Source organism: Sabethes cyaneus, chromosome 2 (genome assembly GCF_943734655.1).
Source record: "Sabethes cyaneus chromosome 2, idSabCyanKW18_F2, whole genome shotgun sequence".
NCBI lineage: Eukaryota > Metazoa > Arthropoda > Insecta > Diptera > Culicidae > Sabethes > Sabethes cyaneus.
Genome location: NC_071354.1, coordinates 219,761,279 through 219,783,045, shown reverse-complemented (window position 1 = coordinate 219,783,045; position 21,767 = coordinate 219,761,279). Strand labels below are relative to the sequence as shown.

The following is a 21,767-nucleotide window of genomic DNA, read 5'->3' as shown; positions in this document are numbered from 1 at the left end:
TCTATACAGTGAAACAGCTTTCTGTTAAATCTAAAATGTTTGAGGCAAAATTTTTCTGTGCCCATTTTAAGTGCAGAATGTATACAAAGCACAAAGATTATAGCAGACTTATCACATTAAAAAGTTATTGCCAACTTTTTTCATCACAATCTAGAATAAACAAAAAAACACCCGAAGCTCGTTAATGAAGAGATAACTGTATGGACGGCCTAAACATACACCACTGACTTCAATATTTGTCCTTCCATCGACAAAAAATGGACATAAAGAGTCGGTGAATAAAAAAACTCTTTCTTTTGAAAGAGGCATATTATCCGCTGCACAATTGTTTCGAGTATAGCCGAAAGCTTCTGCTCTATCTAACATTGTTTTCGCAAAAACTTAGCCGAGCCGAGATGCAGTGCTGACCGGACCGGAATGACTGACCGGATGATGCTCGTCGATGCGTGCAGAATCGCCACACAGTCGAGAAGAAGCTAAACAATCATACAGCAGTGGGTCTCTAGGAAACGACCGGATCGGCGATCTTCTAGTCTAGTGGCAGCACGTACCTACATGCAGCTACCGAACAGGGCAGATTTACGACTGAAAGGACAGTTTTTGCTGCGCTCTGATGCCTCATGCATCTGCATTTTGTGCTCCGTTGTAGTTTGTTGCAGTACCAAGCTCCTAGCTGAGCTGAGCGTCTTTGTTAGCATGAAACACAAATCAGTTGCACCATAAACGATAGATAATTGCTTTCACAGTCCAAGGGGTAGTATCATGTTGTATATCGCTTTCCCAATAATGAACTCAGATATGGTGTATGATAGTTGGTGATAATTCGGTTATATTTATTTCCACACTCTCTTGAGTGTATCAAAACACTCATTTGATTAATTTAAAATTTATTTAAACACTCTTAGAATTGATATCAGTACCTTTTTTTCACTTGCAGATTTTCGAGTCAACACTCCCCGGTTCAATCAACAATCCTGGTTGGCTTTTCCAGCACTTCGAGGAGCCTACAAACATGTTCAGGTAATGAATGACGATGAATAATTTTAAATGCTAATTTTATTGAACTCCATGTTTGATTTACAAAATAATACTTAGAGTCAAACGTGACTGATGGTATTGATTTTAACTTCAACACACACGTTTTGAAAAACCTGTGACCACTAGGTAGTATTACCGAATTCATTTTGCAACACTAGCCAGTCGTCAGAGTTGCATCATTGGACCTAGCGCCGAAGCACATTTTCAAATCGAAACTTTCTCCATCCGCAACGAGCATAAATGACCATTTAGCTCCGGCCCGGAAAGCATTTTTTTTCCTGTGGCACGGCAAAAAGTGTATAACAGTCCTTTATATTTACGAACAAAAATAGCACTCGTACCTGAAATGACCCTTGGGACTGGCCAGGGCTCCAGTTCAACTGCACAGTGGTTAGAGTGCGATTTTTATTTTCACTTGAATAAATTCAAATTAATCACCGGCCGACGTTGCCTAAATCGGAACTCTCGACAAGGGCCCCGTACTACTACAGTGGGAAGTGATGTTCGGCGAGAGGCGGTCAAAGTTCCGCACTCCGTGATGATAAGTTTATTGTATAGTGCGGTCGTCCGCAGCAATGTGCCAGGCAAAACGGCAAAAGGGAAGGCGGGCAGGAGGTTCGCGTTGATTCTGGCGTAAAATAGCTTGAAAATCCTGACACCGACACCAGTCAGTATACAGCACGGTTTATCCCTTGCCATGGGAGGAGGGTAGGTCACAAATAGTGTTTATTTTCAACTTTGCACTATTCCGGTTGACCATAATTTTGTGCAACTCCAGCAATTTTCGGTTTCATTTCGTTGTTCGTTTTATTCACGGTTGTTTTTGTTATACACTATTTTTTTTTGCAGCTCCACATCGAGTTTCGCCCTGAATCATTCGACGGCATCCTGCTGCTGACAGGCGAACGGGACGACCTAACTGGCGATTTTATGGCACTGCTAATACATCAGGGATTTGTGGAGTTCTGGTAAGGTTCATTGTGGAAACATCATGTGCGGAATTACAAATAGAACAGATACAGATTGCTCGAATGTGCGCCATCGTGAGTGGTTTTCTTCCATCTTCCGTAGCTGGCCTGGCAGCTATACGAAAACATTTGCATAGAAGCAATATGCTAAACAATCTTTCCTTGATTCACGACTGAAAGCGATGCATTGGTGCTTCGTTCCGTTTTTGGAGCTTGATTTTCTGTTCCTACGGAATATTTCACAGTCTACTATTAGTGTACCTACAGGAAAACTACAATTCTAGCAATCTCTACTAACCGAGATTCGAACATACACCGACGGACCTGGGAATCACCGAAATCGCACCTTTAGTCCAACCAGAATGCCTCACGAGTATTTCATTCAATTATCCTCGTTCTCCGTCAGACTGCTTTTTCGTTTCCTCGAAATACAAGTCGACACAGAATTCAATTGCCAAATGTAGAACACAAATAAAAATCAACTCCAAACGGTCGTCTTCACAATCAAATTATCATTGCTTTCTTGACTAGCATTGTAAGCTGCCCGAAAGGAGAAACGAGGCAAATCAATTATTTTCACATTCGGTAGAGTTGTTTTTTTTGTTCCTTTCGCTAGTTCAATTGTGTGGAGAAGTTGAAACTGTGAATCTACGTCATGTTTCGTCACCCAATCACTATCATTTGAGTTTAAAGTATAAAGTCACAAAATTTATGCAAGCTTTTGGAGTTTGAGTGGAGAAATTTTTAATAGTAAATCGTTCAACATTTAAAAATATGTTTTTGACATTTACTCGAATTTGAATTTATTCTACTTTTTGGGAGAAAAGCGTATAATAATAACCGCCCAGTTAACTTCGAGGTACGATGGTGGTCTAACAAGTCAGTCGTCGTATGTTCGGAGCTCGATTAGGCGGTGCTGGTAGATAGGGTCAGCAGGATTTTTACACTAGCCCCGTAACTGTTCTGTTCCCTAGTAGCCGGCTGTGAAATCTGTCGATAAAGAAGGGTCAAGTCTTAGAAAGACGTTTAAGTCCAAGGCTTAGCTTAGCGTATAATAATGAAATTTAGAACTTTTAAATTACATATTTTCTATGAAAATGTTTCAAATTTTCTGGTCTTTAGGATGATTTTTGACTTATTCAATTACTAGCAGTTACGAGTGACAAGCCTTTTGTCCCTTTGTTGGACATTTTAGTAAAACAAGAAAATTAATGAAAGAAAAGACTTTTTTCGGCTTGCATTCTACCACTTTTATTGTATTCTGACAAATATGCGTGTTGCTCATAATTTGTAGGTTTCTTCAGAGTCTGTTTTCGTTCGAAAATAAACACTGATGAAGTCTGCAAAATGTAGATGAAATGCATAGCGGTCAAATGAAAATAACCAGGAGAATTTAGTCTGGAAAAATAGTTTAATGTCTCACACATTAGCACATATTTTTTCAATTATAACTTGGAACAAAATTTCACTAATTTTAAATCCCAGTACATTTGTCTATAGCTCTAAGCATGGAGTACAATTTTCGTAATTTTAGCTGAATTTTTACGAGCTGGTAATTGCAGTATGCCTTAGTATCACTGTGTCAAGCAAAACTTTCTCGACGGTAGCACAATGCCGAATGCACAAAGTAATATTTCCGGTTTTTAGTTGTAGTTGTTTTGCTGTCTGCTGATATTCACCGAAAAGAACCAGCGAGCGTCACTATATACTGTGTCAAATCCAAACAATGTTAAACTGTTTGGTATACGCTAGAAAAACACTTTTATTCCCAACTTTTGAGGTTTGTAAACAAAACAACAATTTGAAAAAATAAATTGAAAAGACCAAATTTTATCAACTATAGGGATACTTTGATATAAGACAACCTCTTTATAAAACTACCTTGATATAAGACAATTTGATATAAGTTAATTTTCACCTCGATATATCATACGTCCTTTAACATAGTTGGTAACGACACCAAGTAATAATTCTAAAGCCACTTTGTTTTACTTGAATTTTATAAAGATTTTATTGCGGTATTGATCATTATCTCTGGTTTTATTGTGATATTGCGCAATACCAAGAGCATGCGAGTCCGAATTCACTTATAGCTAGCTATAAAACCTATAATAAAACTGTTAATAAAGCAAATTTATTGTGGTTGCTTATATTACCACGTTAAAACTTGTTGGCTGCACCACGTCTCTTATAAACTTACCAGAAGTGTGGCGTAGCAATACAAAATGGCGCACCAATCAAAATTGATCTTATCGCGGTTGCTTGTCAAACTTCAATAAATCTGTTAGTTTTATAGAGCTATTAAATCGGTAGCACCCTGACCAGACACTTTGTTTGCTGCTATTATGAAGAATACCGAAGTTCAACACCAAAATCACCTTTTTATGCGAGGCCATATTGCCATATTCTAATATTTTGTTTTAGCTCGCAAACAAAAATTCATCAAAGCAAAGTGTTTTGCAGAAAGAAAGTTATTACTAATCAGTTTTCCTGTCAGAGGGAGTAACTAAAATGATTTTTTTTGAAATTCAGGTTAAATAACTGGATATTTTTGTTTTATTAAAACAACCAGTTTTCTAAAATTGCAAAATTTTAATAGCGCGTTGATTTTATCTACCTATTATCAATATGAACGATAAAATTCGATGCGCACATGCTACAAACCAATACAATTGCTCAAACTTTATTAAATATTCTATGGGATTTTATTTTATTATGGTCGCTATAAACCAAATCGTTCAGAATGGTCTGTCAGTAAAACTTAAGCTTTGCTGCTCACGGATATATTTTCAAGGTGACAAAGCTGGCGAACTGATATTTAGCTTTTGCCAGAGCAAAAAGCTTTATTAAATTATGGCGGTGGCTGTCAAGCAGCGAAAGCTTAATCGGTTTGATTGCTGCTTTCAGCAGAGCTTGATACAACTACTTGAGTTTATAACCTGATTCTTGAAGAGGTTATGAAAACATTCTGAAGAGTGGGCCACGTGGTCAGAAAGCGGTTTTAAAGCGGTCATCAGAAAGTTCTGGTGGAGCTCATAGTTTTATTAGCGGTTTTATGAAATTGGTCATGAAAACCACTATACGAACGTAATAAAACTTGGAATTGTTACTTGGGAAGAGCAAATAATCCACTCCAAAAGTGGCGCCTAAAAGATAATTTGTTGAAAAAATTATATTCCGATATAAGACAATTTCTGGATTTTAAAACTTCTAAAAGAGTAATAGGAAACTCAAACTTGAGAGGAGTGGAGTAATCAGGTCGGTCGGTTTGGAGCACGTGCAAAGAGAGCTAGAGAACGACTGAGTCAAAGAAGCGGAGAAAGATAGAGAGCGAGATTGAGATAAATAGAAGGATGGGCGATAGAGACAGAGAGGCAGAGGGAATAAGAAGGAGATAGAAAAAGGAAAGGAAAGGAGAGAGAAGGGGAAAGATACAGAGTAAGAAACGGAAAGAGAAAGAAAGAAGTGAAAAAGGACTAGGGAAAGGAAAAAAATTGAACAGAGAGAAAGAAAAATAGGAGAGATATAATGAAAAATGAGAGAGAATGGGAGCGTGAAAGATAAAGCAGGCGTGTGTGTGAGTGAGAGAGTGCAAGAGAAGGAGTGAGAGAGATAGGAAGAGAGGAAGAGAGAGTGTCCCACAACAATTTTATAAATTTTTTGTCCTTTCGATGTTGGTCAACTGGGGCCTTATTCTTACAGTCACCTCACTTCGTTCAGGGACCCTATTCTTACAGTCACCCTCACCTCATCATAACAGTTTATGTTTAACAAACAAAAACATTATCGTCGCAAGGGAAATATGAGATGCAAATACCGGGAATGACAGAATTGAAAGAATAAATCACAATAAGGTATGCCTAATGTACCTAACTACCTAATGTAGCGGGTGGCAGTACTTTAATGAGCAAAACATTCGGGTACCAACCGAAAGAGCGTTGGTGCGAAACTCACCTGCCATTGCACACTAAATTCAAACGTTGACACTCCGAACACTTATTTTTCGAGTTTCTAGAGTATAGAGTCTACTCATTTTATACAATTTTGCTCCTCTCGATTTTTAAAGTGAATTTTAAAGGCAGGAGGGGCGAGGTGGTAAAAATTTTGAAATTAAGTTGCGAATATGCAAAAAAATAGTTTTTTGACCATCCATTTTCTTTATCTTTGTTTCTCAGGCTGTGATTCGTTTACAAAGTTTAAAAGTTATAAAAGTCTTCTCCAAACGTCTCGTCAACAAACCAGCAAAAAAACGTCCTTCCGTCAATTGAAAAAAAAACTACCGTTATATAAATAATAATTATATGCCTTACTTCATTAAAAAGTCGAAACAAAACACGACACGAGGTTGGACTCAAAAAAAATTTCCAATAAGCCAATAACCCCGAAAGAGGTTGTTACTACTGGCAACGCTTCTGTGATCTAATGAGTGAGTAACTCAGAACCAATACAAGCCACTAGTGATAAGTACTAAACATAGCTACTAGTACATAAACTAGTGATACACACTTAACAAAAAGCACCGAATTCGGTAAAATTTTACCGAAGTTTAAACAGCTGAACGTACGGTAAAAATTTCGATGGTGCCAATCGACGTTTACAGATCATTAGTAATGTTTGGTGCAATAAAAAATTTTACCGAACGTTCAGCTGTTTAGATTTCGGTAAATTTTACCGAATCGTTTAAGTGTGTAAGTACTAACATAGCGCATTACAAATAAACAAATAACATTAAACTACATACAAAATATTATCGTCACTTATATAATTCTTCCATTTAAAATTTTTTGATGAAACTTCTGCGTTGGTTTCCCAAATTCAAATAAGTGCTCCACCAGAGAAAACGTGCGAATACAAGCTGCAATCGGTTCGTTAAATACAAACGTAGTACGGTGCAATTCCGTTTGTAGTAATCCAGCACAACGGAGAGAACGTTGAGGAGAGATAGAATGTTCAGTGAATCAATCCCAAGTAGTACACTTTTGTCACTTCTGGTTGCTGCAACCTATTTATGACTGAAATCAGTTACTAATTGGTTACCACAATTAGTTTATAACAACTGTGCTAGTAGGGATTTCTCCATTCAGCACCTTAGCAATAAATACAGCTTGCTTCATTTTCCTACGACGTTCTAAGGTGTCAAGACCAATTAGTCGATACCGTTCAGGATATGGAGGCAGGTTCAAAGGATCACGCCAGGGTAGGTCACGTAACGCTAGACGAATGAACCTCTTCTGCACTCGTTCAATTCTCAAATTCCAGGCTAGTTGGTAGGAAGTCCAAATCAAACACGCATTTTCCAATAATAGTCGTACTAATGAGCAATATAAAGCCTTTAAACAGTGTGGATCTTTAAAGTCTCGTCCAATTTTCGAGATCAAACCGAGCTGCCAAGTTGCTTTAGAGATGACTAGCTGACCCGACAAACTTCGTATTGCCACAAATTAAACTGTGTTGTACATAAATCGTGAATCTCGGATGACCTTTGTCACAATCTTGAGTTTTGCAAGTTTCTGGGGAGTTCATGGGTGTTTTAATATACAACTTTTCCTCACAGTAAAGTAGAAAACTCCCCCCATTGCTTAGCCTGATATAATAAAGCGGAGTGCATTTAAATATTCGCCATCATTACAAACCATTTCGCCGAATACCATTTTGCGGAACACCAATTCTCGGTTGACCATAACGCGGAATATTGAGTTTCGCAGAATACCATTTCTCGAACAACCTTACGCAGGATGTACCATTTCACGGAAAATATTTTCGTAGAAGTACCATTTCGCAGGCGTGACCCAACTGAAGGAAAGTAATAGAGGTCAGTAGATCTAGGAAAATAAATAAACCTAGCTAGAGGTGATCTCTACGGGAGGCTGTCTCCCTGCATTGGCCGGCGAATCCGACGGCAGGTCGCCGGCAACACTTGCGGCCTGTGGCCGTCTCGCGCTGAATTATCTAATTTTACTATTGATAGTTTTTGGTGGTCTTGTTATTGATTAATGTTTTATGAAAAAGTCTAAAATTTCTTGATTAGTTCGATTAGTTTTTGAGTTACGCAAAAATTTCTGTTTTATTTGTATGATAGTCCTTATCCCCCTATCACAGGGGTGAGAGGTCTCAAACCATCATTAAAAAAAAATCCTGCCTCCAAAACCCCCCACATGCCAAATTTGGTTCCATTTGCTTGATCGATGAGGAAATTTGTATTTCATGTGTATGGAAGCCCCCCTTCTTAAAAGGGAGAGGGGTCATTATTCCCCTCCTAAAGAGGGGAGGGGTCTCAATTCACCATAGAAAAAAAATTGCCTACAAAAACACCCACATACGAAATTTGGTTCCATTTGCTTGATTAGTTCTCGAGTTATAAGGAAATTTGTATTTCATTTGTATAGGAGCCCCCTCTCCTAAAGTGGGGAGGGGCCTCAATTCACCATAGAAAAAATTCTTGTCTCCAAAAACACCCACATGTAAAATTTTGTTCGATTTGCTTGATTAATTCTCGAGTTATGCAGAAATTTGTGTTTCATTTGTATGGGAGCCCCCAATCTTGGTGGGGGGAGGGATCTCTAACCATCATAAGAACCTTCTCTGGCACCAAAAACCCCTACATGCAAATTTTCACTCCGATCGGTTCAATAGTTTTCGATTCTATATGGAACATAAAGCAGACAGAAATCCATTTTTTAGGCATAGATTTGTATGGGAGCCCCCCCTCTTAGTGGGGGAAGGGGACTTTGGCCATCGAAAGAACCTTCCGTAGTCCCAAAAACCCCTACATGCGAATTTTCACACCGATCGGTTCAGTAGTTTTCGATTCTAAAAGGAACATAGGGACAGACAGACAGACAGACAGACAGAAATCCTTTTTTATGTATAGATTTTCGTACAATTCAAATTAAAATTAAACTTGACATCGAGAATAATTCCAAGATCGTTAACATGTTCAACCCTTTTGAGCACTTGATCGTCAATTTTGTATTCGAATATAATTGGGTTAACAATGCAATGGAATGTCATGATCTGACACTTTGCTGTACTAACGATCAACCAATTCTTGCGGCACCAGTTAACGAAAATATCCAACAGCTATTGAAAATTATAACAGTCTTCAATTGACCGGACAGCTAAGTATAATTTTAGATCGTCTGCGTACACTAACTTACATCCGTTACCCAGAAGTAATCCCAAGTAGCAATTTGGGTTTTATTACACTCTTATGCTGGCATTTAAGACCAAAATTGGTCTTGAAGACCACCATTAGAGTACAATAAAACTCACATTGTTGCTTGGGATGCTACGTCATTAAAATACAACGAGAATAGAAAAGGTCCCACATTGCTGCCTTGTGGTACGACCGATTTGTTTGTGAATGGTGAGGAAAAGCAGGAATTGAACTCTCTTCATCTTTTTCTTCGGTAGGAGTCACAACGACTACTTGTTAAGCGTAGCTACCAATAACCTCCCCCTCACTTTTCCGCTCTTTCCCCTCTATTCCACCTACCGTCCCTACATCAATTGTAGAACCACCGTTTCAAAAAATATTAATGAAGTTATAGTGAGTGTGGATAAATACTAAATTATTCTTGGTGTGAATAAGGCGTCGTGATTTACTAAGACTGTGAAAACTTTTGTGCAATTTTTCAACTTTAGTAGGGATTTTACAGATTAGGAGATGTAACAATTGATATTTGGCGGGGCAGTCTTCAGAGAAATTTATCAAGACATTGGTTTGATGTTTTACCGACGTTTCGACACTTTGTTGGTGTCTTTTTCAAGGGGTACTGTGGTAAAATACATTTTTAATGTTAGTGTTTTATGTTGTTTATATCCATTTCCATTGCTTAATTGAACTATAATAAACTCTACATCTCTACAAGTATCATATAACTGTTTAGAAATTAGATTGGTAAAGCACAAAGAGCACGACCTTCTCGGATAGTATCCTCAAGTCGAAGTATAACCATCGAACTGTCAAAACTAATCATATTTCAGAGGAGGGTGATTTTCAACCGGAGGGAAATCCAAGCAGCACACTTTCAGCACTTTTGGTTACAGTGTAACCTTTCGGTTACAAATTTTAAATAATTAGCTTTGCCAATTTAAGATCTCAACCTGCTCGAATTTCCTTAATCCTAAAGCCCTAAGTCCACATCTGAGTAAGCTGTCGGCTGTGTGAACGATAGCCCTCCAAGTCTTCTGGGCGGAGGGATGGTTTACAGGGGAAAGTTTTCTCTGATGCGAATGTCTCTCATTGCTAACAACCAGCCTCGGATAAGCTATCAACTGTGTGGGTGATAACACTCCAAATCTTCTAGATGGAAGGGTCACTCAGGCGGGATAACTTTACCGAGACGGCATACAGTCACCTATATGGGTGATAATATTCCAAGTCTTCTAGGCGGAACAGTCACTCAGTAGGAAAAATTTGCTTACTATCACCACCCCGATTTGCAACTGTAAGGGTGGTAACCCTCCAAGTCCATGGATGGACGGACCACTCAGACACTAATACGCCCACAGTTACGTCGATAAATACGAACACGGTGTTCAATACCACAGGGTGCTAACCAAGAGGATTGTTGCCAATTCAATAGGTTGTTTAAAATCGGGAAGCTTCGGATATCCCGCTTTTAAACTTGAAAAGCTTTAAAAAGGCCAATCCGTAAGATGAAGCTTTATTCTTTCTTGCAATCCAAAAGAAAACACAGGTGCGCGACGGTGATTTTTTTAAAGTTGTACAGTTTTTAAAATTAAATTGTGACGGAAGATAATGTTGTTTTGTTCAAATTCAAAAGTAAGTCAAAGTTAATTGTGCAATCTTAAAAGAATATTATTGTAAAAGTATGTTTGTTAAGTATAGCTATTGTGATAGTACAATGTAATCCAATATCCGAGAAGACAAGTGATTGTTAGTATAGTAGCAAAAAACAAAAGGTAAACATTTTTAAATAAAAATGCTGGTGTACGGGGAAATAGGTGTAGGGCTAGTACGGTGAGATATCTAATGCGCTCGTAGGTCCTTGAGGGGCCTTTTGTGTTTTGGTTCCAGAAATTTGGACCGTTTCTTCGACAGTCACCAAAAGTGCAACACAAGAACACCGCATCCGCATCTAAAATTACGACCACGAAGCTACGAACATCGTTCAAGGTAAAGAATCATTCATCACCGGAACGTCAATAAATCGGTGGCCGGGAAGTACAGACCCTGGTGGATTCGTGTGCTTCGGCTGCTTAGTCCAGCCTAGTCCTACCGGCTTGACCATTGCCGGCGGTGAGGGAAGACCGCAGAGAAGAAGGAGCAACCGCTAGCCCCTCTAGTACACCAAAACGAATGCGCGCAAGTAAACTTAATAAGGCCGTGAGAATTCTCGGGATAGGGAACAATAAAAATTGTAATAGTGATTATAACTTTGGGTTTAAGCAATATTATCCGCCACTAACTTCCCTGATTTCCGCTTACCGAACTCGAAAGGAGTATTCAGCCCTCTTCTTTTGGTTTCTTTTGAGAATTTTGCTTTTTCTATTTTGTTTAGCCTTTCAACAGCAGCAATTGAACTGGTAAGTTTTTCCCTTGGTTAAACTTTGCATATTGTTTCGATATCCGTTTCTGTGTTCGCGCGAGTTACGTGGTGATAATAAGCATTGTTGTGACTGCACCGGTAAGCAACATAAATTCCTCTCAAACCCCCCCACCCCACTGAGCAGTTAGAGGCTAACAACAGAAACTTATTTATGACTGAAATTAGTCATAAATCGGTTGACACAACTAGCTTGTAACAACTGTGCTAGTAGGGAAATAACTACTAACCTGTTTGCTTTGAACCAAAAGCTAAAAAATTTCGCGAGATAGTTCACAGCCTTAGGTGTCGAAGTACAAATGCCTGCAGTATAGTTTAGAGAATAGTTAGGGATGGAATCATCCCAACATTTTCTTTTCAAAGGCGTCAACAGTTGAAGGTTTGTTAATGAATATTTGTTTTACCTACTTTTGCTAAATAGTTCTGTCAGACCAAATTAAAAGTTGGTATGCAAATGAAGGCGCTAACAGTTAAATTTTAATTTGATTCAAAAGATGTTGAAATAACAGAAAGTTTGTGTTGACACCTAAACTAGAGGTGTCCTGTGGAGATGAAAATAAAGACAAAACTTTCGAAAATCATCATCCAAGGTCGTTAATTGTTGAAGTATTCCTGATGCTCAATATTTAGTGAACGAGACATGACATGAAATTTTTTTTTGATTGATGCTATAAGAAATGATTGCAGCTACAAAAGCGCTAACAATTTCTATACCAGTTAGCGGCTTAAATTGACTTAAAGGTTACACTAAATCGACTGCCGATTCTAAATCAATCTACACGTGAGGACCCTGACTGATTGAGTTTTAAGAGTTTCACATGCATAAATAGCTTTGAGGTAATTCACACAAATATTCAATCCGGGGAAACTTAAGCAAGGACCACATAGATTTATTAGTCAAATATCTTAAGACAGAAATAATTGGCCGAGATAATTTAATTAAAATTTTGTATCTACGACTTGTATATTAAGGCGGAAAATCATGAAAATGAATAATTATTCATCGCAAGAGCGCTATTAAAATCAACAGAACAATCTCTGCATCTAATTTATAAATTATGGACCATTCAGACAGGGAATTTTCTCAGTCCTACTGATTCCGCCCACCCCTTCTTCACTGAAGCGCACTGATTTTTATAACAGGAATAAATCTGAGCCCCCCCTCCAACAGAGCATCTACTAGTTAAATTGCTCTACTGGTTGGAGTCGAACATTTTCACCGAACGAAGCGTACGCCGAAAGATGAAACATCGCTGCTGCTGCGAAGGCGTGAAAACGGAACAAATTTAGTGTAATTGTGCTAAATATTATCCAGCCCAATCGCAGCTCGCAGCTTTCTCATCATCTCGAATGAGCCAAAAGCCGGCGCAGCGGTGCTGCTGTGGCTGCTGCTACACAGTTAGTACACAGTTAGTAAATCTCAGAAAGTGATGAATCATTCGAGCTTTACTTATCTGGTACGACAAAATGCTTTCCGTTTTCCTGATAGTCATCCAGCCAGTCGTCGTCGTCGTCGTCATCATCATCATCAGTCCATCCAAGCAAATAATCTAATAGGAGAAAAGACATGACAATATGACCTTGGTAGATAACCCACTTTCTATGCACGTTTTTTCCGGTAACGAAAAACCGAAAACCAAATCTCATCATCATTGTAGAATTTTGTAGGGGAAAAGCGGGGAGTTGCAATTGCAAGGTTTCAGTTTTGCAGATGAAAAGCTAGCTCTTTGTATTACATTTATGAACGAATAGAAAACCTTTAGTTTGGCGAACAATCTTTTCCCATGGATTGAAAAGTTAGTTTCAACGATCAATGAGTGTTTTCTTTAACCTTTAACCTTTTTTATATATTCCGAACTTTAGAATTTTGATTGGCAACAATTTTTGACTAAGTTTATTCTAAAACCTATTGTGACTAACTAGGGTAACCAACGTATTTTGGACCCCCTCAACAGCTGTACATAATTTGGACACTTACAGCAAAATCAAATGGAAGTGTCCAAATTATGTACAGCTGCTGAAGGGGTCCAAAATAGGTTGGTTACCCTACAATACTAATTAGGAAAATTTAAAAAAATCCAACGACAAATTTTATAGCGAATGATGTAGCTGAAGATTTAGAATGTCAACAAAAAGTTAAGTTTATGTTAAATTAAGCCCAATAAAATACGTAACAATTAGCAAACATCGCAACTTTTTAGACGACACAAATCCCCACAATCCCCTGCATTAATTTTCTTACTCACAAATACGATTCGCCGCTCCAAGACATAGGCTTCTGCGAATGAAGGACTTAGGTACTGCGCTGGGCGGTTCGGATGGAGTTATATCCACGGACAAACGATGACATCCAGCCCGCGAGGGAGTAGTAGGACCTACTACTGTAAGAATTTTTCCCGCGAAAGAAATTGGGCATAAGTAAACGCAAGGTCATGCCTGTTCAGCGTCGAACAGTGTATACGAAATCGCGTGGAATGATTAATTTTAATTGAGTTGGGGAACTTCTGGCCTGCGAGCATTAATCAACACCGCCGCTCGGGCGGGCGGCGTTCTATCCTGATTCTTTCCGTACCGATTTAACAGCGAAGCGGACAGCCATTAGGCGGGGGCCCGTATTTCTTTGCCGGATATCTTTATTGTTCTTTCGCAGCATATTTTTTTTCGTCTTTTAAATTCGCCGCCATCCTTGCCGGATGTCGGTTTAGCAAAGAAAAAAAAATCTGATTTCGCTTATAAATTGCAGTAAAAACTTTCGAAATCGTAAAATTTACTGCGGTAGAAAGCATGAGTTCTGGTGTTCTTATGCTGGAACAAAAGATATGGGAGAAAAACTGTTTTTCTGAATAAATGTAAGAATAATGTATTAGTTTCTGTATCAACATGGTGAGCAAAGACGTAAAATATGTTAAATTCGCCAGTAGCACTTGGCAGTTTTTAATTATTTTAGAATTTCTCTGATTTTAGGTTGCATTTGCATTTGAAAACAATTACGGAAACAATCATATTGCAGCCAATTTCGATATCCAACCAAGCTTGCGAAGCAAGTCAAGACAATTTACTTTGTGAACAAATTGTTTCCTTTTACACATTTGCACATCATTTGCTGGGTCAATTTTTTCTCACTCGTAATTGTGTCCCACATTACCGGCTTTTCGCTAAACATATCCTTCATTGATCCGATCGCTGGAGAGCAGCCAGCGTATTCTGATTTGCCCGCTGGATCACCACTAGCAGGCACCGCACTGCCGGGAGGACCACAAATGGTGGCACTCTACTAGTAAGCAAGCATAATAGTGGCAGACACTTTTCACTGTCGAGGCACGTATTTTTCCATTTCAAGGACGAACAGTAAATACCTACTGCAGCTGGCACTGAACGAGGCACTTATGGTGCCACGGAACTCGATAATCTAACACACATCGCGAATGTGCTCCAGAGTGACATATGCGCCCCCGTAGGTGGGTGGGTTGGGTGGTCTCCGCATGCATTTTCCCGTGGGGAAATGTTTTTTCTACGGCTCTGACTGGCAACGAATTGCACCATTGTCGATCCACTGAGCGGACACATATATTCGCGTTTATCTTGCATAATTGAACATTTTCTGTTCAAATTAATGTACACATAAATATAGTTTGCTGGTTGATTTATCGCGGGAAATTTCTCTTTTGTCGGTTTCTTTGCCGTGCCATCAGGTTGCCAATAGCAGAGGCAGTGCAGTGGCAGTGCTAGTTTTGGTGTAGTTGGCATACCCCGGCTGAGGGTGCCATCGTTTGTCGTTTGTGTGGAAAGTTCGGAAAACTATCATCGCAAAACGGCTTTGAATGGGCTGGCTGGCGAAGGTTAGGAGGCAGCCAGCGGTGCAAGAGGGAACGATAATTTCGTATCTTTTCCGGCAATAGGAAACTAGTTCGAGTGCAATTAATTGAATGTTAAGAATCTTCAATGAAGCGTGACAAATTTATGAACTTGCATTGGAAGTCGCTTGGAAAATTATATTTTAATGCGGTTTTTATGGTTCCGGTGATTCCGGATGGTTTGAAACTATCGATAATATGGTTGATTACAATATTTTTGGCATTTGAATGGTTTTAAAACTAAACTAAATAAAGATTGTCGGTCTATGACCCAGAACGTGAATTTAAACGCATTAGCGTTGAGTATCTTTAACTTATTTTTTCATTATTTGACCCTTTAAGCACTAGTCCACACAATTGTGTAGGTGAAAGTTTTTGGTAAAAAGGCTTTAGATAGCCTCGGTCGCTTGATCTAACAACGAGAAAAGTTAAGCAATGGAAGCTAAATAGTTACACTTCAGATTCTAATAGTTGAGTACGTTCTATGAAAACTAGTTGTTCCATAACAACAATTTTCCGAAAAATTCAGAAAAACGTACCGTTCTTTAAGGGATAAAAGCATATTTCTGCATGTAATGTTCTGCGAAAAAACCAGGCAGGTTTTTGGAATTTCGTCAACTTGAAACTCAAATGTAATATTATAATGTTCATCACGATAAATGGATGATTTTCCTCGAGTGATTTTTTTCTGATTTGATTGACAGTTCTGAGTTATGATTGAGAAAGAATTGAGGAAATACCCATAAAACTGCATTATCGATAAGTGAATTCACGTTATAAACCGTTTTATATATCGTTTAAAAACGACATTTTACAGCTTCCCTAAGACTTGACAATAGTTTTAACAAGATTAATTTTAAGATTTAACTTCGATTACAATTTACAATTTATTGAAACAATCCAGTATAAAACTGTCTAAAAACCATATCTATACCTATAAAGAAGGATTTCTGTCTGTCTGTCTGTATGTTCCTTATAGAATCGAAAACTACTGAACCAATCGACATGAAAGTATGCATATAGAGGTTTTTTGGGGCCAGGAAAGGTTTTAGTGATGGTTAGAAACCCCTCCCCCCACTAAGAGGGGGGGCTCCCATACAAATGAAACACAAATTTCTGTATAACTCGACAACTAATCAAGCAAATAGAACAAAATTTGGCATGTGGGTGTTTTCGGTGACAAGAATTTATTCTATGGTAAATTGAGACCCCTCCCCTCTTTATAAGGGGAATTATAATTCCTCTCCTCTTTAAAAGGGGGGGGCTTCCATACAAATTTCCTCATAACTCGAGAACTAATCAAGCAAATGAAACCAAATTTGTCAGGTGAAAGTTTTCTAGGGCAAGAATATTTTCTATAGTACATTAGGACCCCTCCTCACTTTAAGAGGGGGGGCTCCTGTACCAAAGAAACACAATTTTCCTCATAACTCGAGAAGTAATTAAGCAAATGCAACCAAATTTGGCATGTTTGGGTGTTTTTGGAGACAAAAATTTTTTCTATGATGAATTGGGACCCCTCCCCGTTTTAGGAGGGGGGGATCCTATACAAATGAAATACAAATTTCCTCATAACTTTAGAACTAATCAAGCAAATGGAACCAAATTTATCATGTGGGTGTTTTTGTAGGCAAGAATATTTTCTATGGTATATTTTCTATGGATTTCCCCACTTTAAGAGGGGGGGGGGCTCCTATACAAATGAAAAACAAATTTCCTCATAACTCGAGAACTAATCAAGCAAATGGAACCAAATTTGACATGTAAGTGGTTTTGGACGCAAGATTTTTTTCTATGGTGAATTGAGACCCCTCTCTTCTTTAGAAAGCGAGTTATGGCCCATCTCCCCTTTAAGAGGGTGGGCTTCCATACAAATAAAATGCAAATTTCCTCTTATCTCGAGAACTAATCAATCAAATGGAACCAAATTTGGCATGTGGGAGATTTTGGAGTCTTGAATTTATTTTACGATAGTTAGAGACCTCTCACCCCTGTGGTAGGGGGATATGGACTCTCATACAAATAAAACAGAAATTTTTGCGAAACTCAAAAACTAATCGAACTCGAGAAATTCGAGACTCTTCCATAAAACATTAGTAAATACAAGACCACAAAAACTATAGTAACACTAGATCATTCAGGACGAGACAGTCGCGAGTGTTGCCGGTGACCCGCCGTCGGACGCGCCTTCCACTGGGGGGCTTGCAAAACTCGAGATTGTGACAAAGATCATCCGAGATTCATGATTTATGTACAACACAGGTTAATTTGTGGCAATACAAAGTTTGTCGGGTCAGCTAGTATTCATGTAAAAGAAATCACACTCTCAAGATTATCTCAATGGCGTTTTAAACCAATGCTCTTCTGGCATACAAAAAAGTATACTCCAGTAATCTGCCAAAATGGACGCTAAAAACTGAAAAAATTGATAAAATTCAATCTCTTTTTCGTAATAAATTGAAGTTTGATAGGGTCTCCAGTGAAGTTTATCAAGACTGTCGTTTGATGTTAAAATAACAGGTAACTTTTTTTATAATATAACACCGAGCGGACACTAATTAAAAATATTTTTTCTCGCTGCTGTCTTTCAGCAACTATTTCCTCTGTTCATGGTTCCCAGAAAACTCTCTAATAACCCGCTGCGAAGTCTGTCGATAAAGAAGGGTCAAGGTTTTAAAGAATCTGACAGACAGACAGACAGACAGACAGACAGACAGACAGACAGACAGACAGACAGACAGACAGACAGACAGACAGACAGACAGACAGACAGACAGACAGACAGACAGACAGACAGACAGACAGACAGACAGACAGACAGACAGACAGACAGACAGACAGACAGACAGACAGACAGACAGACAGACAGACAGACAGACAGACAGACAGACAGACAGACAGACAGACAGACAGACAGACAGACAGACAGACAGACAGACAGACAGACAGACAGACAGACAGACAGACAGACAGACAGACAGACAGACAGACAGACAGACAGACAGACAGACAGACAGACAGACAGACAGACAGACAGACAGACAGACAGACAGACAGACAGACAGACAGACAGACAGACAGACAGACAGACAGACAGACAGACAGACAGACAGACAGACAGACAGACAGACAGACAGACAGACAGACAGACAGACAGACAGACAGACAGACAGACAGACAGACAGACAGACAGACAGACAGACAGACAGACAGACAGACAGACAGACAGACAGACAGACAGACAGACAGACAGACAGACAGACAGACAGACAGACAGACAGACAGACAGACAGACAGACAGACAGACAGACAGACAGACAGACAGACAGACAGACAGACAGACAGACAGACAGACAGACAGACAGACAGACAGACAGACAGACAGACAGACAGACAGACAGACAGACAGACAGACAGACAGACAGACAGACAGACAGACAGACAGACAGACAGACAGACAGACAGACAGACAGACAGACAGACAGACAGACAGACAGACAGACAGACAGACAGACAGACAGACAGACAGACAGACAGACAGACAGACAGACAGACAGACAGACAGACAGACAGACAGACAGACAGACAGACAGACAGACAGACAGACAGACAGACAGACAGACAGACAGACAGACAGACAGACAGACAGACAGACAGACAGACAGACAGACAGACAGACAGACAGACAGACAGACAGACAGACAGACAGACAGACAGACAGACAGACAGACAGACAGACAGACAGACAGACAGACAGACAGACAGACAGACAGACAGACAGACAGACAGACAGACAGACAGACAGACAGACAGACAGACAGACAGACAGACAGACAGACAGACAGACAGACAGACAGACAGACAGACAGACAGACAGACAGACAGACAGACAGACAGACAGACAGACAGACAGACAGACAGACAGACAGACAGACAGACAGACAGACAGACAGACAGACAGACAGACAGACAGACAGACAGACAGACAGACAGACAGACAGACAGACAGACAGACAGACAGACAGACAGACAGACAGACAGACAGACAGACAGACAGACAGACAGACAGACAGACAGACAGACAGACAGACAGACAGACAGACAGACAGACAGACAGACAGACAGACAGACAGACAGACAGACAGACAGACAGACAGACAGACAGACAGACAGACAGACAGACAGACAGACAGACAGACAGACAGACAGACAGACAGACAGACAGACAGACAGACAGACAGACAGACAGACAGACAGACAGACAGACAGACAGACAGACAGACAGACAGACAGACAGACAGACAGAAATTGAAAACGGGACTTGGAACCGGATTAAACTTGAAATAGGACTAAAAATTTAATTTGCTTTTAAATTTGCTATAAAAGCTGATTTGAAATTGTACTTGAATTTGCATTATTTAAACTTAATTATTGTTTCACATCAATTTGAATCAAAAATTGGATTTGAAACCGGGTTTGAATTAGCGGAATTTAAATTGGACTTCAATTAGATTTCAAATTAAACGTGGAATTAACTTTCAAAATGGACTTGATATTTGGTTTAAATTTGACTGAAAGCTGGACATGAATTTAGAGCCGAAAATTTACTAGAAATTAGACGTGAAATCGGACTTTTTTTATGTGCGGACTCATCACTGCGATCAGTATTATTGATCCATTGTGACAGTGAACCTGGACTTAAGCTGTTAAATGTTATTTGCAACATGACTTCGAATAAAATGGACTTTTAATTACAGTTGAAATTAGACTTAAAATCGAACATGAAAGTCAACATAAAATCGGAATTTAAAATGAGTTTGAAATTGTTCTTGAAAGGTTAATTGAACCCGGTAATTGTACATTAAATAGGATTTAAAAATGGACTTAACAAGCTTTAGGCGGTTCTTACCATCTGGTGCTTCGCCGCTTGCAAGGTACTTTTCTAGAAACTGTTGCACCGGCTGTCACCGATGGCACAAGGTTTCGTAGGGAATTACGGATTAAATTTTCATCATCCGACAGATCTTGCTGAAATGTCGATAGTACAATGTACCCATACATCCCATCTTTATTGATTTCAAAGCAGCATACGATACAGTCAATCGAGACCAGCTATGGAAGAAAATGCACGAACACGGTTTTCCGAATAAACTGACGCGACAATCTGAAATTGTCACCATCTGACATTTCCCAAGTAACGGGGCTTAACCAAAAACATTCCATTAAGAAGACTGGCATCTCATCCTCGTGCCCAAACAAATGACGAGTAAAAGAAGCAACAGCGCACCTCTCCCGGTAAAAATTGAAGCTGTGTATTCATGTATTGGTGGCAAAAAATGTGTGCAAGCGTGGCAATGCATTGCATACGTGATTGTATACATCCATATTCTAATTTACATACACTAGTATATGTTGGTTCAAATTTAACTCGGCAGATAGCATTGCTGTTACTGTCTCCCAACATTTGGCAGAGTTGCCCGTCTTTTTGGTGGAGTGTTTTAGAAGCTATAAAACGGTTGCAAATGAATAAGGTCAAATTAAGAAAAAAACTACAAAAATGAAAAATCAGTTAAACACGGATGAAGCTAAAACGGATAAAAAGGATTAAAAAGGATAAAACCAAAAACTGGAGATGGAAAATGTAAACCATTCAAAACAAATCAAAGCTAGCCACGTTGGATTAGCAAGTATTGAAAATATCGAATGAGTGAATCTCCTTGATGAGAAATGCAAAAAAATCTCTCAATCAAAAAGTAACTGTATTAACTTTCCATTCCAAATATACTTCCTCATATCCGGGAACTAATCAACCATAACACACACAACACGCAACTGTGGTGAAGTAGTTCGAATATTCATCCATTCCGTCGTACTTACCCACACTCGAGCATTCAATCTGAATCGAAAAATTTTTCAAATCCGCATCTGTTTTTCATTCCAGCTCAAAACTATCCTAAAAACGTTGCTTTAGATCTGAATCTTCTTTTCTCTTGTCTTTTGCACTCCCCTCTCTCTCCGTCCCCCCGCTCTAGGTTCGATTGCGGCTCCGGAACCGGTCGAGTTCGGTCCGAGGAAACGATAGTCCTAAACCAGTGGAATACCATCACAATCTACCGCCACCGGTGGGATGCATGGCTGGTGCTGAACCAGGGCAACCGGGTCCAGGGACGCTCGAAGGTAAGGAATGCTGATGATGCGAACTAGCTAGCTAGCTAGCTAGTGATGAATATTATTCTCCGCAAGCAAATACCAATCTGTTTCCACGCCTCGAAGATTGGCATCTAATGCGAATCCGTGACTGGGGAATTCCACTGCGATGTTTCGTCTGAAGATTG

At 39.3% G+C, this 21,767-nt stretch overlaps 1 protein-coding gene across 1 annotated transcript in view; it reads left to right on the top strand.

Moving 5' to 3' along the window:
* Positions 1-21,767, top strand: part of LOC128736670 (pikachurin) — a 145,494-nt gene that overhangs the window by 40,290 nt on the left and 83,437 nt on the right. The window contains exons 4-6 of the mRNA XM_053831159.1: positions 938-1,020; positions 1,888-2,006; positions 21,465-21,609. Of these exons, the coding sequence (XP_053687134.1) occupies positions 938-1,020; positions 1,888-2,006; positions 21,465-21,609 (347 nt within the window). The remainder of the gene's footprint in view (positions 1-937; positions 1,021-1,887; positions 2,007-21,464; positions 21,610-21,767) is intronic.